Source organism: Podarcis raffonei, chromosome 9 (assembly GCF_027172205.1).
Source record: "Podarcis raffonei isolate rPodRaf1 chromosome 9, rPodRaf1.pri, whole genome shotgun sequence".
NCBI classification, from domain to species: domain Eukaryota; kingdom Metazoa; phylum Chordata; class Lepidosauria; order Squamata; family Lacertidae; genus Podarcis; species Podarcis raffonei.
Genome location: NC_070610.1, coordinates 42,153,230 through 42,177,500, shown reverse-complemented (window position 1 = coordinate 42,177,500; position 24,271 = coordinate 42,153,230). Strand labels below are relative to the sequence as shown.

The following is a 24,271-nucleotide window of genomic DNA, read 5'->3' as shown; positions in this document are numbered from 1 at the left end:
TAGCTGTAAATTGTTATAAAGTGAAAAATAATCATGTTCTATACTCAATGCATTAGATAATTTACAAGCTGATTATACAGATCTCAATCAAAAGGTGGGTCACTGAGACAACTTTGGTTTCTGGATCACCTTATTAGATATATTGTCACTTCCGCCTTCTTGTACTCAAATGAACATCTAAACATAGGCACTCCATTCTATTTAAGAGACATTATGGAAAACCTGAGAGTAAAAAAATGATCAAGTTGTAGAAATGAATCAGTATTTTCTGTTGCTTTTTTGTTAGTTTAAATCTAATTTTAGTGTTAACACTGTCCTTTCAAGACCAGTGATAGCAGACACATCCATATATTGCCAAATGTTAAAGATCTGTTTACCTTGGTGCAGAATTGCCCCAGGCTCCATGCTTATCCATCAGAATGTTGATGATTTTCTGTATTAGCTGAGTTGCTGTCACATGATCTCGATACTTGGCCGCCCTTATCAAATGATCACACATCTTCTCATCCTCTCGCTTATCTGCAGAATACTGGGCCGACAATGACTGAAGTGGGGAAGAGAGGACAAAGGAAAACATGGTAAATACTGTGCACTTTTGTACTCAGTTCTGTCAACAAAGAAAAAGTTACTAGACTCTCCACATAGAATTTCTGCAACAAGATACAGACCCAGATCACACATAACACTAAGTCAAACCAAGTCTATGTGTGATTGCATAAGTATGCAGGTAAATTGCCATGATATCTGTACTAAACAAAAAGATAAACAAACATGGAGGGGGGAGTATGCAGGTAAATCACAGCTGCTTTGCTCCTACCATGGTCCCATTACCACCACACTACCCACAGTTAAGCCACAATTTGGGTTAGTGTTTCGCCTGAACCTAGGCTCATGGTTTGCCTTGCTTCTGAAAAATTACAAGCTATAGTCAAGGTTTATTCTTGGCAAACCATTTGTGATTTGTCAGTGGGAAACAGACCATGAGTTCAGGTTCAGACATCAAGTTTAACCAAATCATGTCTTAGCTCCAGGTGGTGTAGAAGGAGCAGGATGCAGGGAGCAGCAAAGTAGCTGTGATTTTTATTGTGAATACCCACTTGTTCACACTTAGCCTTTGGCTTAGCTGGGGCTGATTTTAGTCGGAGTCCCCAACATCTAGAAGGTCAAAGGGTTCTCAACCCCAGCCCTAGAGGATTTTGTAAATACATGATGCTCCCAAGTTCCTTTTTAAGAAGGGATTGGTGATGATGCAATTAACTCTTAAATAAGTATGCACATTGAATTTTATCTGGTAGCACTTTATGGTTTGGGAATATGACATTCAAAAACAAAACAAAACAGCATAGGGAACCAGCATCAGTAGCTCTCATATACCAAGAAGAAGCAAGTGTTGGTCAATGGTAGGTTCATATATGAAACACTTGGTCTCTTCTACTGCTGGACCCCTGCCCCCCACCCCACGACTGGCATTCATGCTGCCTTTGACTGTGGAAGTGCCATAGCCACTGAGAACCTTAGGTACCCTTCTAAAGTCATCCAAGCAGTGTTAGAAACTGAGATGTGAAAGCTAGGATCTAAATGGCACCTTAAACCTAGGTTATGGGCACAACAATGTAATGTCTAGGCACACTTTTTTATAACAAGAATACAAAGCTGAAAATGAATGAACTGCGGCTAAAGTATTATGTTCATTTTTCACATGGTCTAGTCCTTCCCATGCCCACCCCCTTATATTCTCTTCTCCAGCCTTCAGAGAGTAGCTGGAAGTGGGGTAGACAGAAAAAGGTCGTCCTTTCCTTCCACTCTGCAGTTTTAAACTGAAATCTTAGGTGTACTACTGTGCTCAGAGCTCAGAAACTGCTCGCACTAATGAAATTCCTTGTCACAAAATGCACCCTAGAACAATGGGAGTTTCAAACACTGCATCCAAGCTGATAGCCATCTTACAGTAACAAATATCATAGTTTAACTATGTGCTGTGTGAAGATGCACGTTCTTTTGTCTGTTCAGTGCATCTGTGCACCATTTGATTTGTTTCACATTGTTTCACTATATACAAGGAAGGCTAGCACATCCAACCAACTAACTCCTTCTTTATCCCCATCAAGACCAGGTAAGCCAGTGCGATAGGCAAGCAATGTGTGCAGGGTAAGCAGCCCCTAGTACTTTCAGAAGATGTAATCAAAGGAAGAATAATTATGACTCTAGAGTTTATGTTAATAGTGGGTGACATCCAGTGGTATCAGCCTACTCATGCAAAAGACTTTTGTTTGCACAGCGGATCTTTCCTTTTACATACACACACACACACACACACACACACACACACACACACACATCGGCAGCCTCCTGCACACTGCCAAAATCTGCTGTATAGGGTTGCAGGATCCTTTGGGGCAGTTTTGGTGGCATAGGGAGGCAAACAGAATGGGAAAGTCCCATCCAATTTGCTCACATGATGCTGAATATAACCCAACATTTTGAGAGTAGTCCATTGGCTTAATTTTCATATACTAAGTCAGAGCTTAAATAGGAATTTAACTTTTGGTTATACTAAGTCAGCTCCTAAAAAGGTATTCAAGTGTTTAATACTATAGCAACAATATTAAACTGGTGGTTTTTCAACAAAAGGACAGTATAATTGACCTTATTATAATAAAATGCAGTGCTTTTTGTCTTTTTTGAAAAAAAGGTGCCAGTACTCACAATTAAGTTATTACAGTAAGTGCCATGCTTTATCATTTGGGGGAAAAGGTGCCAGCACTACATACCCCTGAGTACCCCCAGAAAATAAGCACTGATAAAATGCCATATAAAATGTGTTACGAAAAGAGCAGTCAAGACATGGTAAAAATCAAGGGAAACAACAATTCGTATGAAAAACAATTAAGGATGGAGAAATAAGGGAATTTTCTCCTTTGACTAATGATTATTCCAGTCTACTAGGATATTCCTAGAAGTATTACTGAGTATAGAGAAAAAGAGAAATGTTTGAAAACAAATGTTTCCATGTATGCATCTATTTTCAGCTCCACAACAAATAATAGTGTAATGTTACTACGTTGAATAATACTAAGTTGAGTTTTTTTTAAAAAAGAAACTATATCCAAGCTAATGATTACTAACCATTTCCCATAAGGGTATCATTAAGAAGAGAAAAAGCAATCTGAGGGAAAACAAGAACATACCACCTACAAATGCAAATTCCCATCCGAACCACAGATTTTAGTAAATGGAACAAGCTCCTGCGTTTTTCTGTTAGATCTTTTGCACTTGACCTTTAACCTCCCGTTTAAAGTCTGAACTAGAAATGCCACCCAGGGAAATCTTCCAAAGCTCCTGAATAAGACTTAGAAAAATGAAAGCTTAAAACCTCAATAGCAAACAAAAGTCAACCAATGACAATGTCTGACAGCCACCTTCAATTCTGAAGTGATGCTTCTGTCATCCAACGACTCAAAGTATTGATTTCTTTCAGCATGAAAAAGCCCAAGCCAATGAAATAGATATAGCAGCATGCCCCCTTTCCCCTCCCCCGATAATAGCCATCAAGGTTAACACAGGCAGAACACTTATCAAGGTATCTTTTCTATTTCTTCTTGTTTTAATGGACTGAATACAATGTATTGGCTTTTCATCTCTGCAACCTGCAGCCTCCGCCCTCTGCATCATCATCATTTATCTAGCCCTTAACGGATCTGAAGATTCAGGATCTGCATATAAATTAACTTTTTTCGAAAGCTATTTGTTACAGAAATCTGTTGTGGTCTCATTGCTTTGCCATATATAGGGGATCCTGGTTATTATTAACATAGTAAAAGTAGCCCTCCCTCCACACCCCAGGGTCTTAAGAAAATAAAGTGTTAAGACTATCTCATGATTAGAAGCATTATAATCAGTACAAGGAAAGTTCTATAAAGCACAATAATGTGATATACTGGTGCTAGTCAAAAGAGGGTTGATATTTTTACATGACAATAAGAATATGTTTTCTATAGGTAACAGAAGGAAATAAGCATATAGATAAGAATGCATGTTCAATTTAATAACTGCTCTATTCTACTTCCTTTGAGATTTAATTTGTGCTTAAGGCAGTTGCTTTCTCTGTGTCCTTCTCACTGAAAGGTAGATGCTCCATAAGAAAGGCACCAGTTAGACAAAGAGTAGAATTCTAACAAAGAGAATGCTAAAATCATACTGCAGCAATATCTTATACAGTTATACCTTGGATCTCAAACGCCTTGGCTCCCAAACGATCGAAACCCTGAAGTGAGTGTTCCGGTTTTCAAACGATTTTCAGAAGCTGAACGTCCGGCTTGGCTTCCACAGCTTCCAATTGGTAACAGGAGCTTCCTGCAGCCAATCAGAAGCAGCGCTTTGGTTTCTGAACGTTTTGGAAGTCGAATGGACTTCCGGAACGGACTCCGTTCAACATCCAAGGTACGACTGTATTAAGACCAACTAAAAGTAGGTAATTTTTTTACCCTCCTGAGGGCCACTTCACTTCATGGTTCACCACCTAGGGTCCACATGTTAATGGTGGGTGGGGCAGAGTGGAAAAAAGTGGATTGGGCCAGATGCAAATGTAGGCAGAGCAATGGATGATGATCTTTGTACACTAGACTACATTCCTTACACACACACGAGGAATTATCACAGTTCAAGGACACATTCCAGACAGATTTGTGTCACAAAGTGTGACAAAACAGCAAACAAGCTTCCAAGTTCTTCAGAACTCTTCAGGCAGGATGTTTGGATTACTATATAACACACTCTACGTGGAGCTGCCTTTGAAAAGTACTCAGAAACTTCAATTGGCTCAAAAAGCTGCAGCCGCACTGTTGACTGGAAGATGAACGAGTGACTGGATCCCTGACAAGGTGGATGACACACTGAAGCCCTATAACAGTGGTGCCAGAGTAGACATGGGGACACAGTTGGTATCCTTATTCTTATTCTTATCTGGGTCTGTAGCAGCAGTTAGTCCCTATGTTCATCTCTCTCCTATATCACTATGTGTCTGTAGTTGCTGATGAGTAGCTGTCTTAGTTGGGGCCCGTCTGTAAACACCCTACCATCAAAGGTCTGTGAGAAGGAAGTGTCATTGTCCTATTGGTTTCAGCTGAAAACCGTTAAGTGACAAGTAATGTTCTGTCTTTTTCTCTACTGTAGTAGGTTGTTCCTAAGTACCAGTCTAGCCTTGTGCATCTATTTCTCTCTCTCTTCCTGCCCCACCAACAACCTTCTTTGGGTGGGTAGTGTAGTTTGAGAAATGCTGATGGAAATTCTTAAGTTGTGACTCTGTCTGATGAGTCAGGTGTGGTTGTATCGTTGGTCGTATCACTCATCTGGTGAAGTGGACAGCAGCCCACAAAAGCTGATGCCGAAATAAATGTGTTAGTCCATCAAGCAGTACAAAACTCCTTTTTTCCCCCTGCAACATGGCCACCCCTCTGGGGATAATGAAATAAATTCTTCTTCTATTGGTGTACTGTAGCTATATTGTAGCTATTAAAAGGAAATACGGTAGCGAACCTTCCTGGTGTTTATTTGTATGCTTAAAACTATGAAACACTGAGTTTAAACAAGGTGACACACACAAAGAGCAGAATACAGAGCTACAACTTCTCTTTTGTAAAGATCACATGACATTATGCTTACAAAGTTTCTTCACGTCCATGACACAAAATTACTGCTAAAGATCACTGCCAACAATATTCAAGCAGGAAGGATTCTGGGTAAGTGGAAGGTGAGTTCTGCTCATGTTAAAAACCCAATTCCTTCCCCTCCACTGTTGCTTCCTGTCTCTCCCAAAACCTACCTGAGGGCTGGTAAGGATTTCCAGAATGGTAGGAGATGAGACATGTACACTGTAGTTAGAAGAGAGAAATCAGTGGGCAGGGGAAGGTTAGATAAAAAATTGTTCTTCTGCTCACACAAGGCAACCCCAAACTAACAGAAGTTGCTGGCAAGTAATCAGAAACTTCATGATATTAGGATTCTAAAATACACAAGCAGCTACAACTTGTGGCCAGACAGAAACAACAAATCAACAAACCTATCAAACTCTAGCTTAAAATCAGAAATAAACACAAGCTTTAAAAAAACTACATCCCTCTTGCAAAAAAGAGTGTGCTTACTAAATATTTCAGATTGTTTTTGAAAGGTACAGACACACACACACACAAATGTTTACTGTTATCGGTGGCCCATTACACAAACTAAGATGTTTTTATTTTCTGCTCAAGTACAGAGTACCCAAAAGAAGAAAACTACATCGGTTACAAAATCAGATTGCAAATGTGTTTACGATAACTAAATTACAGCTAATCATATTAACTGCTTCGCCCCCTCACAGTACATCATGCTTTCATCAAATCAGTCAAGCTAGAACACTGAAAGGAATATACTTTCTTATGGCGCTATCTTTCCTCTTTTTTGAACTGACTGCAGGCTAAGCCATATTTATACAGCTCAAAACCTGAAAAGAAAATCAGTCATGTCCAAAAATACTTTGATCTGGATAAAGTGAGAGCCAAGGTATGCTCTACAAATTCCTCACAAAGGATATACTTCTGTGTATACACGCAACCCACCATTAGATAGAAATGTTTTATAAAGCCACATTAAGCCATGGCTCCTTTGTACATGCATGGGTAGATGTGGCAAAATGCCTGTGCAAAGCAACAGCCACTTGTGACAATTACTTGTGGGTTGAAAGTTTCTACATGGCAAGGCAGAAATGCAATATTGATAACAGGTTAAGACGTATAATTTTACCTCTACCCTACTTAAGCTGAGCAATTGTTTTTAAAACTTCCTAATAACTATACAACGCTTGCACTCTTAAGAATGGCATTATCATAGGCAGACAGAAGGAGATGAATAATCTACTCTGGTAGTCTTAATGCCAAGATGAGTTGCCTACACCTCTGAGTGCATTCCAGACACCATGTTCCTTCTCAGTTTTCTCTTCTAGCAACTAGATTTAGGCACCAAAATAAACTATACTTTTGGTCTAACTTTGCTGCTGTATTCTCTGTGTCCATATGAGGAAGACTGTCATTGTTGAAGTCTTATCAGGCTGCCTCACACAACAAACAGTTGTTGCCGGGGAAAAGAGGAAAAACAAGAAACTGTTGTAAAATATCTCATTCAGATATTATTTAAGGCAATATATTTGACCTAGGTTCTCACAAACATGTAGCAAACATTTCATTCAAAAGAACTGTACTTCTTTCACAGAGAGCCTAGGTACCTGAACAAGAACCAATTTCAGTCTCACTGCTCAATATAGGAAGTACTGTTGAAGTGTATTTAGCAAAAGGATTCAACATAACAATAGTGGTAGATAAGGACCAGCAAATGTACACGCAATCCTTTTATTTCATTGTTTTCTAAACTAAAAAAGCAGCATTTAAAAATAATGATTTGGGTTGTTTTGTTTTTTAAGGAAGAATATGTGGTCTACCACTGACAATGTTTGATCTAATCCCTGAAATCTAATACAACATTTAAGAAGCAGTCACATGTTTCATTCCTAATGAAGGCCTAGAAAGGAGAGTTCACTTTATTCTGGAGGCACGTATCAAAGTAGATCTCACCAAGCAACAGAGGCGCATCATCTAAGGATCTTTTTCACATTAAGAATCCTATTAGAAGGAAAACACTAAAAGGTAATTGAATTTCCCTCAGTTATCTTCATCTCTGTCAGCTCCTGCTACAATAACTTACTCTCCAGAGCACAGATAACTCAATTCTGTCCAGCAAGCATATGTTATGAATCTCCAAAGCAAACTTGTCTAAATCATTCTGGTCTTCTATCAAGGTTGGCTGTGGATATGAACTCTGACAGAAAGCAAACAAATTTATTTTTATCTTTTCAATAATTCACTTCTTCATGGCTTGATAGAAGAATCTAAGGATATTTATGTTTTTAGTAATTTTGGCATTATAAATACTGACTGAACATTGACTGGAATTAAAACCTGTTTAAACAGCCATTTTGTTATTAGCACTTTCAAGCTGAAAGATAATTTGAAGTGTACTTTAGTGACTTACTAGAGATTTCTATAAATGAAAGCGTTCCTTCCAATTACATTTGCACAATTGGTTAAGACTAGCATGTATACTTCATGTTTAATTCAAAACCATGCTTAAATGTATTGTGGTTTATAACTGTGGATGTATTTTTTGCAATTATTAATTATTACATTTTTGAACCTCCCTTCAGCAAAGGTTCCCAAGGAGGTGTAAAACATTAATACATGTATCAAAACATCAACATTAAAACCACACACCTACTAATACAGTGATTCAGCGGCTATAGCTAACAGAACAACCAACCAACACCTGTCCACCAAAACCAAAAGAAACAGAGATGTCTTCAGCTGATGTCAAACAGATGCCAGCAAAGGAGACAATTGTACCTACAATAGAAGGAATTCCACAAGTGGGGTGTTGTAACAGAGAGGGACTTGCACTGCATCATCACATAATTGACCATGGCTGACAACAGAATCATCAGAAAATCTTACGGCATGGGTTGGCAGATAATGGGAAAGGCACTTCTACAAATACCTAGGTCCCAAGCCATGAAGGGCTTTGTACTGGCAGGCAACGCTACTCTTTTAGATTAAAAGGTTAGTTAAGAATGCTTCAATCTAAGAATGCCCTTTTGCAATTCTAAGGTAAGTGAGACTTGAAACGTTAAAAACATACCTTGAGAAAACAGAAGTAGAAATAAAAGCAGCAGCAGTTTATGATAAGGTTTGAACTATCCTTGGTTGACAATTGTGGAGTGTCAGTTGCAGGAAGGCAAATGTAGGATGGAGGAAAAACTGCTGATGTACAATCTAGTAGCCTGTGCCAGTAAAGTACCTGCGATCACATTCAAATCTAGCACAGTATGTTGCCCTACTTTTAAGTTTCTATTCCTACATTCCTTCCCTTCCTACCAGTCACCATGCCCAATCTATTGTTCAATATAACGATGGTGCTTAAACAAACTGTCCATGATCAGCACCAAATGAGGGAGCTGGGGCCAAGTAGGGAGTTCCAGAGCTGTGTAAGTTCCGGAGCTGGAGGCTATGAGCTCAACAACAAGCTTTTAATCTAGCAAGGCTCCAGAGGCGACAGAAAGACTTAAATTCTCACTGCTAGCTCCTCTTCTTCCTGGTCATCTGCTGGGCTGCTATTCACAATGGAGTCTTTTCCCTCCTCCCAAAAAGGCCTTGCATCTAATGAGACCTCTAGTCATACATAGACCCTGCAGGCAGGCAGGCAGGCAGGCAGGCAGGCAGGCAGACCTATGCCAACTCTGGGCTTGAGTGTAGGATGATATTTGAGACTCAGGGCTTGGGCTATGATCAGGTGGCTCAGGTGAGACATGCATGACATGAGGCACTCCACTACCTTAGGACATTTGAGGGTTCCTTAGGGTTTTTATCTGTACTGTGATTCTATGCAAGGCCCCAGGACTTTTCCACAGAGGAGGTCTCTCTTGGTTTGGAATGGGCAAGATTCGACACAAATTAGACTTTAGGACAAGTGGACATTAGAAAATAGGCTCTAATTAATTAAAGGTTTGTTACAACTTTATGCCCCTGCTAGAACTACTCTTTGGATTCTTTCTTATAGGTCCTTAACCAGTCCATACTAGATAAATTTGGGGCCGCCATAGTGTAGCTGTGTAGTGACACAAAGCACAGAGGCAAGGTATGATCACAGAGCCAGCTAAATCAATTTAGGTCACTCCCTATGATCACCTATAGCTAAAATTCTACCAGCACTTTGATAATGGAGCAGGAAAAAAATGAGAAATCTATTAAGATTTATCAATTATGTCCCACAGGAAAATTTATTCTTGCTTACAGACAACTTAATATGGAACAGTTATTTCTCAGCAGCAAGCCAACAACCCAGACACATAGATCAAGGAAGTACAATACCAACAATGCTCCTTCTCTTTCTTATTCTATGAAGAGGACTATTCAACGTCAGACATCAGCCATGCTGCTGTATCTGCACTAAACATACATTTACATCATACAGGAAGTGTGCAGCGTTGCAGACAGAGTTGTTGGAACTAAACTGGGAAAGGGTTCAAATTCCCATGAAGCTCACCAAGTGGCCATGAGCCAGGAACTCTTTTATCCTCCAAAACTCACAATCCTGCAGTGAGAATAAAATGGGATAACTTAGTGCCACACCAAGCTCCCGATTGGAAGGGCAGAATTCAGATATGATAGATTGATCACTTGCCAGCAATACTCTGAAGGATTTTACATGGACATAACAGAAGATGCATTAAGTATGTCTCATTTTTGGATCCCTCTCAAATATTCCAGGGGCCCTGAACACTGTGAGACACATCACTGTTCACTCACACAGATCTCCACTAATGAGAAATTGTTCTTAGGGTTCAGCTACAAGTTATATGGGAGATATACAGAATTTATGGATATCCCCCGTTTTGCTTTTGAAGAAGTTAATAGCAGCTGGCAAAGATTACCAGTTTCTACAGCTGCATCTTTGCATATCCTGTGCTCCCTTGCATCCCTGCATCAGATCAGAGTCTTGGTTCTTCTGACCCGTGCTGTTTTCCCTTCTCCTGAAGTTGCTATTTGCTCTGTAGAGGAAAGTATGCTGGGCAAGGAGCAGCTGGGCCCTCCCCCAGCAATATAATAATCATGATCTGATGCAACCCTCCCCCCTCCAAAAAATGTTAACAACTTGCAAAGTTATTTACTTGATCTCAAAACCCAGGCCTTTTAATAGTTTTACTTGATAAATTGGTTTTATGCTACTCTTACATACTATTTTACTATACATTTCTACAGATCAATCCAAAGAGGGAGTGAGGGAGGGAGAACTGAAGGTAGATGAACCACAGAGCCTAGGACTTGCTGATCAGAAGGTCAGTGGTTCGAATCCCCACGACGGGGTGAGCTCCCGTTGCTCGGTCCCAGCTCCTGCCAACCTAGCAGTCTGAAAGCACGCTAGTGCAAGTAGATAAATAGGTACCGCTGCAGCGGGAAGGTAAACGCCATTTCCGTACACTGCTCTGGTTCGCCAGAAGTGGCTTAGTCATGCTGGCCACATGACCCGGAAGCTGTACACTGGCTCCCTTGGCCAATAAAGTGCCGCAACCCAAGAGTTGGCCACGACTGGACCTAATGGTCAGGGGTCCCTTTACCTTTACCTTTAATGAACTTCCATCCACATTTGTCCATTTCAGGCTGTGGGTGAGAGAGAGCCATTCAATTTCCCTCCCACTGTCTTCAATTGTTTCCAATGATAGGGGGGAAACACAATGCCATACACACACCAAGAGGGTACGCTGGGTAACAGGGAATGCTATTCCACTTTGCATCTACCAACAGAGCTCTTGTGTTGAGTAAGGCAAAGGATGCAGAGGTTTCTGGAGGTAGAAGGAGTATTGTGGAGTCATATCTTCCTCTCCAATGGAAGACCTCTCTTTCTGTCCTCATAGGAGGAGATCTAAAAGATCCTATAGGATTCCAGTCTTACTGTTGCTGGTTTCCATTGATTTAATCTTAGTATGATTTAAGGCAAATTTTTTTAAAAAAAGTTTTTGAAGGGCAGGATGCAAATTGTTTAAAGTAAACAAAAATAACAGAAATCAGGAAGGGAAATCCAGATTGTGGATCTGCTATGTAACATCTAGTTGCGCCCATACATATATCTTGAATAAACCCCTCTCTTCCTACTTAAACATTGGCCTGGCTCAGTTTTGGCAGGGAATGCTAAACTTTATTGTATTTTTAAATTATTATTCAGCTGAGAAACAAAGCCTTCCACCGACCCCCATTGTACTGTTACAAGATTATCCCAGTTTAAAAAAAATAATGCTGAAAATGTTGTTGACCATAATTGAAATATACTTTCTTCATAGTTAGTAGCTAACAACATATGAAAATTATTATATAAAAAGCATAACCATTACTAGCTTCTTCAGAATTTCAAGCAGAAGATCTTTTACAAAAGGAAGTCTCTACCATAACGTCATGCTGCTTCGGCAAACACTGTCATCCTTTTTAAAACAACCCATTAGTCTTTTTTGAATTACACTGATCCAAATCCAGCAATGTCTTTATTTTTTTCAATTCCATCTTTTAAATAGTATTTTTTATTAATTCCTGCGAAACTTAACAAGAAAGTAGCTAGTTTGTTCATCCCTTTACATTGCATAACTTGTAGAGTGTGGGGAGATTATAATTTCACCTTTGGATAAGAGTTCGACATATTAGCTCAAGGGGAACATCTACCATGTCCTTTTTTTTCTAATAGCCGTGTAACGTGTTTGTAGTTTTTCTTGAATTTCACAAACCAGCTAAATTAAAAAGTCATATTTGTAGGTAATAAGAATTTATAAGGATTCCCCCCCTCATATGCTCAGTATGAACCTGTTGTGAGAGAAGATTCAGTAGAGCGCAAAGGGGTTCAGCTGATCCCCCTGGCTAAGCTATAGCCTTTTGGTTGGACCTGATTACCAGCACCAGCATCTTCCTGTATGGTGGCTAAAGTCAGAAAAATCTGGGGAGGATACACAAGCGAGGAAGATATCCCGCATCTTGGGGAAAGGCAGAGAGAAGATGCTAATGGAAGTCAGAAAGAGGTAAAAGATACAGTGGTACCTCAGGTTACATACGCTTCAGGTTACATACGCTTCAGGTTACAGACTCCGCTAACCCAGAAATAGTGCTTCAGGTTAAGAACTTTGCTTCAGGATGAGAACAGAAATCGTGCTCTGGTGGCGCGGCAGCAGCAGGAGGGCCCATTAGCTAAAGTGGTGCTTCAGATTAAGAACAGTTTCAGGTTAAGTACGGACCTCCGGAACGAATTAAGTACTTAACCCGAGGTACCACTGTAATTTATAAAGTAAAATCAATAATAATTTGACATTAACGTTATTGGAAAAATGAAAGAATGTGGCAGTTTGGGTGCAAAGTATGAAAGGAAAGGCGGAGAAGAAATTACAGATGAGCAAAAACAGTTTGAAAGGCAAGGGGAGGGATATAAATTTAAAAGCCTCTGGATCAGCAAGTGGGCAACCAAGCCAAACTGCACCCCCAGCTAGTGTCTATATTTAGCAGGGATGTAAACAGATACAAATTTCTGCCTGATGCTACCTGATAAAATGCAATGTCTTTCCCCCACCACAGCAATGTGTGGTGAATTTCCAGTCAGAATTTCTTCACGTGCAGCTTCCCCAAACACTCCTTACCTACGCAGCTAATATATTATGCCTGATGCATCTATAAACGGCACTGCTCGCTCTTCAGCTGTTAACAGCCATCCAGCTCCAAATAGTGGGGAAGCCTGAATTATCACTGGGTACCATACCAGTATCTACATTGCCCTTGACAGTTGCAATTTGGAGCTTGAGTAAACATGGAAAGCCCTTAACACAACATGTTAAGATAAAATGCTTTTTCTTTTTCTTTCTTTTTTTGCAAATTGAAAAATAATAAAGTCAGATTTCTCCAGATGTCTGGAAGCCTCACTTGCAATTGTTCTACATGCATAATACACAAACACAGAGAGCACATAAATTATCTCAAGAAATACCTCTTATTTCCCACCTTTTAATGCCATATTTTCCCCCCCAAGCCAATAGTGTATGTTTTCTCCTATTTACATATTATTGTATGGAAACAAACTTTTAAAATGAATCTGTTCACATTCTGCACTAGTCTAGTATGGCTGAAAAAGCAGAATCCTACAAATGCTTTCCCTCTTTTTCCTTGAAGTTCAGGGTTTTACATTAGCCGCCCTCATCCCTTAGATGCACAAACAAGCTAAATATAGAAAGGGGAAGGATAGGGAAATTGCAAGATGAATCAAAGTGGTATCTTGCTATTGTTGGCCTTGGCCTCCATAAATTTATTGAATCCTCTTCAGATGTCATCACCGTCTCCCATGCGAGCTGATTCCATACTTTAACTATGTGCAACATATATGCATAACATATATTTCTATTTTGCTTTTCCACTCGGGAGCTAAACATTGTGCATGTTTCCCTCTCTTTCCCCCTTTTATATTTGCAGCATCTCCGTGAGATAAGCTAGGTTAATATATGTTAATACATATATTGACACACATATATTATGTATGCTATTATACATACATTAACATACATATATATATATATATATGTAGATCTGGGAGGGGCCCGATCCACATACAGTATACCCAGCCCAGGAAATCCTGTTGCCACCTTTGCCTGGCCCAAATTATGGCCTGTGCCTATCCTATCTCACAGCTATGTGATGGTTGTATTACTAATGCTGTAAGAAGGCGTAATGGCTTAGGGCTGATTTCCAGTATTGGTTGCTCCTAATAAACTGTTCCTATGATTATTGTCTTCATTATTTTGCCTTCTTTTTTTAAAAAAAGAGAGAGTTCTAACATGTTCATGTGTGTAAACACAATACAGGAAATGTTTCTCAAGACTACTCAAAAGCTAAGATTTAATAGATAAAGCATATCTGATGCTTAGCTATAAGGAAAGGGAAGACTCACAGAAAACATTATTTTATTTTTGCAAAGGAGGACACGTGAAATAAGTTAGAAACTACCTGTATCTTTTGAGCAAGGCATGACTACATTTACATTCATATTCAACATAAGCCATAAACCAAAACATGAACAGCTTATTGCTGCTTAACTATAGCCTATAAATTGGCACAGGGTGAAAATTAGGGCTATAGAGAAGTCCAACTAATACGCATGAAGAAACATAACTGAAGGGAAAAGGGCAACAAATTTTACAGCAGCTGGAAATGCTAGATTTAATTATTGAAGGGCAATCATGCAGAGAAGTTAGCTGCCTAATATGATTTACAACAAAGAAGAATCCAATGAATATCCCAGTTATATTGACAAACTGCTAATAATCAGAACGTAAGACTATTGCAATTTGCGACAAATGCATAATTTAAGTAAAGACATCACCACAAAAAGGAAACGATGCATGCCTTACTTATAAACCACAAAAATTGTAACCTGCGTATCTCTCTCTCTCTCTCTCTCTCTCTCTCTCTCTGTGTGTGTGTGTGTGTGTGTAAAACATGCTGCATTTTGAAGAATAGCTGTTTATACTACTGAGAAACTGACTGGCCAGTCACAAGCCATCAACATCCAAACAAAGCAGTATAAAATGAAACATATTTTATTCACACTTATATTTTCTTTGTTCATCACTTTATATTTAACATTCTTATGCTTGTCTCTTAATCACTCTTGCATATATCACAGTTGGGACTATTAAGCATCCACTTTGCATGCAGAAGGTCCCAGGTAGGATGACCTGCCTGAAACCTTAGAGGGCCACTGACGGTCAGTGTAGACAACAAGTGCCCAAAACTGATGTGCAAATCACTGTACCACTGATTTTCAGAGCTCCTAATAAAACCACCAACAGCTAGTGCTCAAACACATAATCCAAATTGCATGCAGACTGTTATTAACATATGCATACTACTTGAAGGGACATTGCCATGGATTCAGACCCATTTCTGTTTGGGGTGCTTCACAATTTCCCCCCTGCTAGAAGTGACATGGTGCTACACCTATTTTCCAGTACACATGTTTACCATTTACTTTTAAGAGGTTATGGCAGTGGTGTCATCACCCCATTTTTGCAGGAGATGTTCACAGAAAACCCTGAAAGAATACGTTGTATTTGTGGCACCTATAAGCATTCACAGTATCTATGAATATTTAATAGACTTCCCTTTAAATAATAATAAAAATCAGGTTCAAGTCACTCCAGATTTAGCCCTGGGAAGTCGTAAAAAATATTGCTCATTCCAAATTAATTGTGCAATGCTCCGAAGTCTATTGCACTGACTATCAAAGGATCCCTGCATGCAGTAGGATTGTGTGGGCATTGAGAAAAATCAGCCCAGACAAAAAACCAAAGTTCTGCCCTTTCTCTTTGCCAATGCTTAAATGGAATAATAATAATAATAATAATAATAATAATAATAATAATAATAATAATTTTATTATTTGTACCCCACCTATCTGACTGAGTTGCCCCAGCAACTATGGACAGCTTCCAACATATATAAAAACATAATGAAACATTACACTTTAAAAGGCTTCCCTATACAGGGATGCCTTCAGATGTCTTCAGATGCTGGTTTCATTCTTTAGAAGGTACATATTTTAAAAAGATATAGTCTTGTGCTTATTATGAAAATGATGATCTAAATGCATACTGTGTGCTGTTTTGTGCTTTAATATAAAAATTAATCTCACTTTTTATTTCAAAATTTTCTTCAGGGTATTTTAAACAGCAGTACTAAGAGTTAAATCACATTTTATTGTTATGTGTGAACATATTCCCTTATGTTTGCGTGATTTGATAACAGAATTAACTTGCTCTGAAGTGTGGCAGTGTTACAGCAAATCACCACGTGGTTTTAGTTATAGTTTATTTTCTGCACCCATCTGAATAATTCTGCTACATTTGGATTCATATTATGTTCATGACTGAGTCTTAACTCCTTCACACATTTTTTTCCCAAGCAACATAATGCTTCTCTTTCCAAAACTAATTTCTGCTGAAACATATGGATATCTTGTGAGTTCAAGAGCAACATGCCTTGGTCAATAGAGAAAACTATGGCTGCCTCCTCCAGTTCTGATAAGTATAACAGAAGTGCTGTCTTTTCTGCAGTCTAGCTTCTGTTTAAGTTCAAGATTATGTGAATTAAATCCCTTCAGCCATCACACTGAGATATAACAGAGTCAAGGCAACATCAGATCAAGAAGTGTCAACCAACACCTGCCTGAAGACAGTTCAAAGACATAAGAAACACACAGAGAAATAAAAAATTGTGGTCAGTTCTGACAGAGGCAGCATTTTGAAATGCAGTAAAAAAAAAATTCCCATGATTTAGCTATTCTTATGTGAAAAAAGTGCGGTTAAAGGGCAGAGGGGTATGTTAGCAGCAGGAAAAGAAGAGCAATTCACCTAATCAATGAGGCCATGTCACTCATGGTGCATCTGCATAAAACCAGTGTATAAGTTGTCACCTTTGTCAGACTCCAATGATTATCAAGCAATGAACTAAAAAAGATGTATATTTCGTCTCCACAGGACTGTCTACCAACCCTTCATTTTTTGATGTAACAAATGAAACCTGCCTGCTATTTCACTAGCACAAAATGACAATGTAGATATCTGACAACATCTCTGTTTGCCGGAGTGGGTAACTAGGTCTAGATGAAGTACAGACAGCTTATTAAACAATGCACAGCATGAATCCTGAGACCCACAGAGATGACCTTTAGAAACATTACCACTGTCCAGGAAAATAAACTTTCCACTTCTTACGCATTTTAAAGCAAATGTTTATGTGTTAATATATAAGGAAAATCCTCAATGTTTCATTTGTAAAAGAAAGCTGCAAAGCAAAAATAAAATTAGTTCTTAGGAGAATCCAATAAAAAACTAGTTTTTTATGAGGTATTTCTTTTTTGTTCTGTATTGAACTGGTCGGGAGGCCATAGTAATCCAATAACTTCAAAATACATGTCAATGTAATTCATTGTCCCTCAATAATAAATTATCCCTTATTTTTATGTAGTTTGGGTTTATAAAAAAATATAAAATACTTTTTTTGTTACTACTTCAGCAAAAAAATAACTTTTTAGACTTTGTTTGCAGTATATTCATACATGTAAATATTTGGTTGGAGGCGGTAACATTTCCATGGCTACATTTTTATGATCCACTGGCAATTGAAATACTATTACAGAACAGACTAAGGATTTATTTGTGTGAAAGCCACTCAGGCGTTTATTTGTCCAAAAGTCATTGTGTGAAACCCCCATGTGAACAAATACACATTTGTACTAGGTTTCCCCAGAAAATTAAAGGCACGTTTGTTTGTTTTTTAATGCTGAAACTGTTGACAGAAATGGTAGCAATTAGAAAATCTAAAATGTGATCTTTACAAAAATGATGATTCAGAAGCAGTTAACTCTAGATCCAAATTAGTAGCTTAGCTGCTCCACTCTTCTTATTGATTGCCAGTTCTGTACCAGCTGCAAACTCTGGCAAGGTTCTTTAAGGTGCTTTTACCCCGCCAGTCCCCACTGAAGACATTGTGCAAAAGCAGCTCTACTCAGTCAATCGTTTTCTTTTGAAATGGCTAAAAGATTGCTAGAGAGTAAATTTATACAAAGAGCAGCCTGATCTAGATAGACCAGTAAGTTTAATTCCAACAACATGTTGTTTTTATCAAGTACTTAAGATTCCAGTAGAGGAGTGGAGAGGAGACTAAAGAACATAATCCACATCAACAAGGACAGTCAGGGACAATATCTTTGAAAGCCATAAGCACGAGAGGATTAAGGAATCATACTGGTAAGGTTATAGTTCATAAGATCCATTTGCAATGCTACATCAAAAAGGATAATGTGGTCATGGGATGCATAAAGAGGGAAATAATTTGTATGTGTGCAGCAACAATTGTGTGTGAAACATCCATGAGACCAGTGCTAGAATGCATCGGACTAAACAGACTGCCGTAAAATATTATACCTATTTGACTGGTGCAAAAAAATCAGTCAGAATGGTTTGGAAAATGAGAGTGTTCCAAGTAGGGAGAGTGTAGGAGTTCAACCCTATCCAAAGGAAGACTAAACAAACTAAAATCACGCAAGTGACTTCATGGAAAAAGTATTTTTGTTGTCGTTGTTCTGATGACTCAGAGGGAAGTGAAATTACCAAATAATATTTCATTAAGAAAAATAATGCAAAGTTCAATTTAAGTCTACAAACAATACACTGCTTTATTGAAGTTAGCCTTTTATCTATATTATACCAGATGTTATACTGGATGAACATCGTTGTCAATTATGAATGTTAAAATACAAAATTGTAAATCATCCCAAATTTTATCCCTATTCTCCGACCAGCAGCCCTGTTTACAACAAGTAAAAAAAGTGGGCTGGATCCAGAGAAGATACAGCAGAACTCCAATCACATAATGGGTCCTTCTTGTCTCTTCCACCCCCACTAAAAGTTCCCTCCTCTCCCCATAGCTGCTCCTGAGGGTCAGGGAACTCTTTGGATGTGCAAGATGGGGTACACAGAGAAGCAGAAGGACCTGGGAATTGAAGGAATTCAGTAGGGTTGCCTTGCACAAGTGGAAATGCTTTTCTATTTGTGAAAGATCTCTGGATCCAAGAGAATAGGTGCTTCAGAGCTTCTGTGTACTATTTACAGGTCAATATGGTCAGGGATTTTAAAGACACAACTTCACAGGCACCTGATGTGTTTACATTTTTAATCTGGCATAGCTGTGGTACCTATGTTTCAGTTTATTACTCCACTATGTATGAATGAAATACTAGTGCAATGTGTAAGATTTGGGACTTGCCTCAAATTCAGCATGCCTGTGAATATCTTCAGCTCTTTGTCTGCTCAAGATAAATTCTGCTTCATTTGCAACTCTCACCAGATGATCCTTCATTGTTTGGCTCAGCAATCTGTAAACAGAAAGAAATTTGGGACAAATTGGTAATGATGGATTTCAAAAAAACAACCAACCAATCAAAGGTTTTAAAGCATTTTTAGTAAAAACACCAATGTCCAGATCCAGCAATATGCTCCAGGAACAGATGTTCAGACACAAGCATGGAACTGCACCACCTGGAAGTACTTAGTCATTAATTTTGAGAGAGGGAGTTGTGACCCAAAATATACTTGAACACCTCTTGCATCAAAATGCCGGTTTCTAAAAATGTAAATAAAAACAGCTGGAAGGGTTGATCATTAATAGGTTCAGAACGAATGAAGACCTGAAATTAAATGGAATTTAAACCCCTTTTCTCACCTGCTGTGGTCCTGAGGATAAACCTTCGTCTGAAGTTGGGTTTCCATTTAACTTAAAGGGTAAGTTTGACTCCAATTTGCATACATTACTTTAGAGTAGAATGGGTCCTTCCACTGAAATGAATGGCTACTGTTTAAATGAATGGTGACTACCATGCATGCAACAGAATGATTCTCATATTGAAACAAACACAGAACTTTCTATCAGGCATTGATTTAAATCACCACCAATACTACACACTATTGATGAATCTTAATATTTAAAGCTAAAATACACCTCTACCAATACAGTACATAAAAAACTTAGTTAGTTATGAAGCTCAGTTTGATAATAAGCAAGAACAGTTAACCAAATGTAGGCTATACATAAAAACTGAGCCCATATTCCACTGATATTCTTTTAAGAAAGGATGGTAGCTGAAAATGGAATCAGTGCAAATGTATGGAAACCACAGGCAAACAGCACCATGATTTTCTGGCACAGGCTTACTTTACTGACAACCAGTACTCGAAGTTTCCTAGATAATACTGAAGCTGAATTAGCTGTCTCTGGTTTTCATTTTAAATATCAAAAACATTAACTCTTTTCTGTTTAAAGATGCTGACATGCCCTTGCAAAACCTTAACACTACAATCTGATACTTAAAGCACTTTACTGATACAGGCCTCATTGAAGTGAGCTGGACTTACATTAGCTGAAAAGCAAGAGCCTTAGTCATCTGCAAATCACCTGAGATTTTCTATTAAGTTTACTAACGCAGATGTTCCCAATTTGCACAAAGATATTTAAATGCATGCAGAGATGATCAAACAGAACTCAAAGCAATAAAAGCCAAACTTCTAAAAATATACTTTGTTTTATAGGTGAACATTTTAACACAGAATGTAAAATCTCTATGTGATCTTCAAAACACTAGCTGAATTACTCTCCCTATCCTTTCAGGACACCCCAAGATATCATTTGCATTTTCATCACATCCTTAACATTGTTTGATGTTCTTCTCAGTTATGTATTGTGGTTTTATCTAGCATGTTCTTAAAGCAATTCCTATTATGAATCCAGAACATTAAAACGAATTTGTTAATTGTAAGAACATAGTTTTCTATTAGACGTAGACCATCATACACATAAAAAAAACCACATACAAGACAAAACTGTGGTCTTGAGGGTTTTTTAAAAATTGTTTTTCAGTGTCGGTGAGGGTTCTACACTTGACATTTCCAGAAATGAAAACTGGGGAAATGTTACCCCAGTTTTCTCCTCATAATCCTTTTAAGTAAATTGGAAAAAGTCATTATTTTAATTGGTGTCAATAAAAGGACTTTTTAATACTATTTTGAACTTAGTATAAAATACATGCTCTTTCATTCTAACAATAAATGATATACATTTGGTTGTGAAATTTTAAGTGTTGTATTCCCCTAAATATTTCAAAAATGCACCCATATAAAAGTTACAGATACAATTACTTATTGTTGAAATAGTATCACCATCAACTCACATAGTGCAAAATCAGATTCCCTGTCTGACAGAACTGACAACTTAAATTCTGACAAAAGTTGGTGTGGAAAGATAGGAGAAAGGGCATAGCCAGGGAGGCATACAACTGTTACACATACTCAAAGCATTGTTGCAGTAGGGGATGAAAGTAGAAGGGTTAAGCCAAAGGCTTAGTGGAAGAAGCGGGTTTTGAGAAGAGAGATGATATAGGAGTTCTGGGCAGAAAATGAGGACCAGCAAGAGATAATGAGGTAACAAGCTGGTAGAATTGTGGATGTGGGGGGAGTTATAGCAGGAATATAAAATTTAAGGATATTTTATATAGGCAGGTAAAAAAAGGCAGATAATTAACAGATGAATGACTCTTTAACTGGTTGATTGCAACCATGATTTAGTAATCTATCTATAAGTGTAGAGTCATGATTCAGGTAGGTAGCCATGTTGGTCTGACCCAGTCGAAATAAATAAAAAACTGTCCAGTAGCACCTTAGAGACCAACTAAGTTTGTTCTGGGTATAAGCTTTCGTGTGCATGAAGTGTGCATGCATGAAGTGTGCATGCACACGAAAGCTTAGACCCAGAACAAACTTAGTTGGTCTCTAAGGTGCTACTGGACAATTTTTTATGTCGAGTCATGATCTTTGACTTGTATGAGTATCCAGTGGAATAGCCTTGGCCCATCTGTTGCCCTCCAAGTATTTTTGGACTACATTTCCTAGTAGTACCAAAACATCTGGAGAGCAACAGGTTGGCAAAAGCTGCAATAAAATTGGCCTATTTTTCCAATTCAGAACTGATATTTCAGTCACATAAATTGTAAATACACTGAAGTTTATAACTGAAGAATAATAAATTTGTGAAAAATAATTTTGCAATATGGTGCACAGTAGAGCGTAAATGGTGAACGGTGGAATGAAAAACAGATAAATATTGTTCAGTATCTGTACATGAATATCCTGTCCAGTCCTATATGAGAGAAAAGCAGCTGGTGTTAACTGTAGAAGAGGGGCCTGTTTTTTAAAAAATGCTCTTAATATTTATTAAGGTTCTCAAATGTACAAAGCATGCTTCAATCTTAATAGTTAACTTTACATGCTTTAAGGAAAGAAGCCCATCATTGTAACATACAGAATAAATCTTTCCCTACAACTCTGAATTTTGAGAACTAAAGTACACATATTGGGTTGCAGTGCTAAGGACTTTCTGACCTGCCTTCACCTCATTCATATCGTTATGACCTTGGCCCTTGATGAACGCATTATTAGTCTAGATAGCACAGTGCTCTTAACACACTGAGGAACCAGTGTTCTGTTCTGTCTGGGCAAGGTGCGTATCATTAACAAGTCCATTGCTGAAGCTGTTAGGTTTCCCTATTAGCAGCTGAGCTATGTTGAAGCTGTTTTCTTTTTAAGCAAGTTGTTGGGCGGGGGGGGGGGGGTAGAATCAAAAGCAAATGTATTTTAATGTAGATTACAGAAACCTATAAATTACAATAATAATTTATGCCCTATAGCAAGCAAATGGTCTGGATCCCAGGAAACGTCAACGGAATGAAAGCAGCCGCAAACACAGTTCCCTAAATACTCAAACAAGATTTCTACCACATGGTCTTGCACCACCAGCTGCCCTGGGGGAGGGTGGAACAGGAGAGAGAGGAAGCCAGGTGAAGATAACACTAGGCTCTTGCTCCAGCTGCACAGGCTTCGTTTTGTTTTAACGTGCATGATTTATCCACTGCATTTTATAAATGGTATGAGCAGCTTCAAGGTCTCCGGTGGAAAGGCAGGATTTAAATCTAATAAATAAATAAAATATAACTGTATGTACTACGTGACTAAAATATAATCATATGTACATTCTACAGCAGTTCACATATTTTTGCAAGAGGTGGGAGGATGTAATTGGATTTATTTTTGTTTTTCTCCTCCAGCACAAGATTCAACAGCCTTCAAGTGACCAGAGCACACTCCTTCACCACCAGTCATGCTCCTATCTGCTGGCAGCCATGAGGTAAAGGTAAAGGGACCCCTGATCATTAGGTCCAGTCGTGGCCGACTCTGGGGTTGTGGCGCTCATCTCACTTTATTGGCCGAGGGAGCCAGCGTACAGCTTCCGGGTCATGTGGCCAGCATGACTAAGCCGCTTCTGGCGAACCAGAGCAGCACACGGAAACACCATTTACCTTCCCGCCGGAGTGGTACCTATTTATCTACTTGCACTTTGATGTGCTTTCGAACTGCTAGATTGGCAGGAGCAGGGACAGAGCAACGCGAGCTCACCCCGTTGCAGGGATTCGAACCGCCGACCTTCTGATCGGCAAGCCCTAGGCTCTGTGGTTTAACCCACAGCGCCACCCGCGTCCCGGCAGCCATGAGAGAGGCACCTAAATGCTATCCTAACACCTGTTCCTGCTATCAACATATGGAGGGTAGTGGAGAAAGATAGTTTAGGGCTGTGTGTTACATAAATAAACATACAGCAAGCATCTCCTATAGTATATGCAATTATTCCTTTTGAAATGCTGATATTTGAAATATTAATACTATACTGTGTTAATGAAAATATTATATGTTCAAATTAACACCATATATTGCTAATTGCTCGCTCTTTGTACACAGCTGAGTTCACAAAATGTAAATGCTGTCCAGCAGTGACAATTAGATATGAAACAGCACGAGGCATTTAATTTACCAGATACGTTAAAATATTAGAAATGACCCTAAATTGAAGCATTCTGTCCAAACTGTGCCTTTTCTCATATTAACTGCTACTGCTATCTGAATCCACAATAGGGAGATTCTCATTGCAAAACAGGAACTGAGTTTTTTGCTTTACCTCTTAGGATGCATTTGAAAAACCAAGGAGGGTTAATGTCTTTGAACCTCATGGCT

The 24,271-nt window shown here is 38.7% G+C and overlaps 1 protein-coding gene across 6 annotated transcripts in view; it reads right to left on the bottom strand.

Annotated features, from left to right (window-relative positions):
- Window positions 1–24,271, bottom strand: part of LRBA (LPS responsive beige-like anchor protein) — a 361,620-nt gene that overhangs the window by 207,019 nt on the left and 130,330 nt on the right. For all 6 annotated transcript variants that reach the window (XM_053403139.1, XM_053403142.1, XM_053403140.1 and 3 more), the window contains 2 exons: window positions 19,425–19,533; window positions 378–544 (listed from right to left, as the gene is read on the bottom strand). In XM_053403139.1, coding sequence (XP_053259114.1) covers window positions 378–544; window positions 19,425–19,533 — 276 coding nt within the window. The remainder of the gene's footprint in view (window positions 1–377; window positions 545–19,424; window positions 19,534–24,271) is intronic.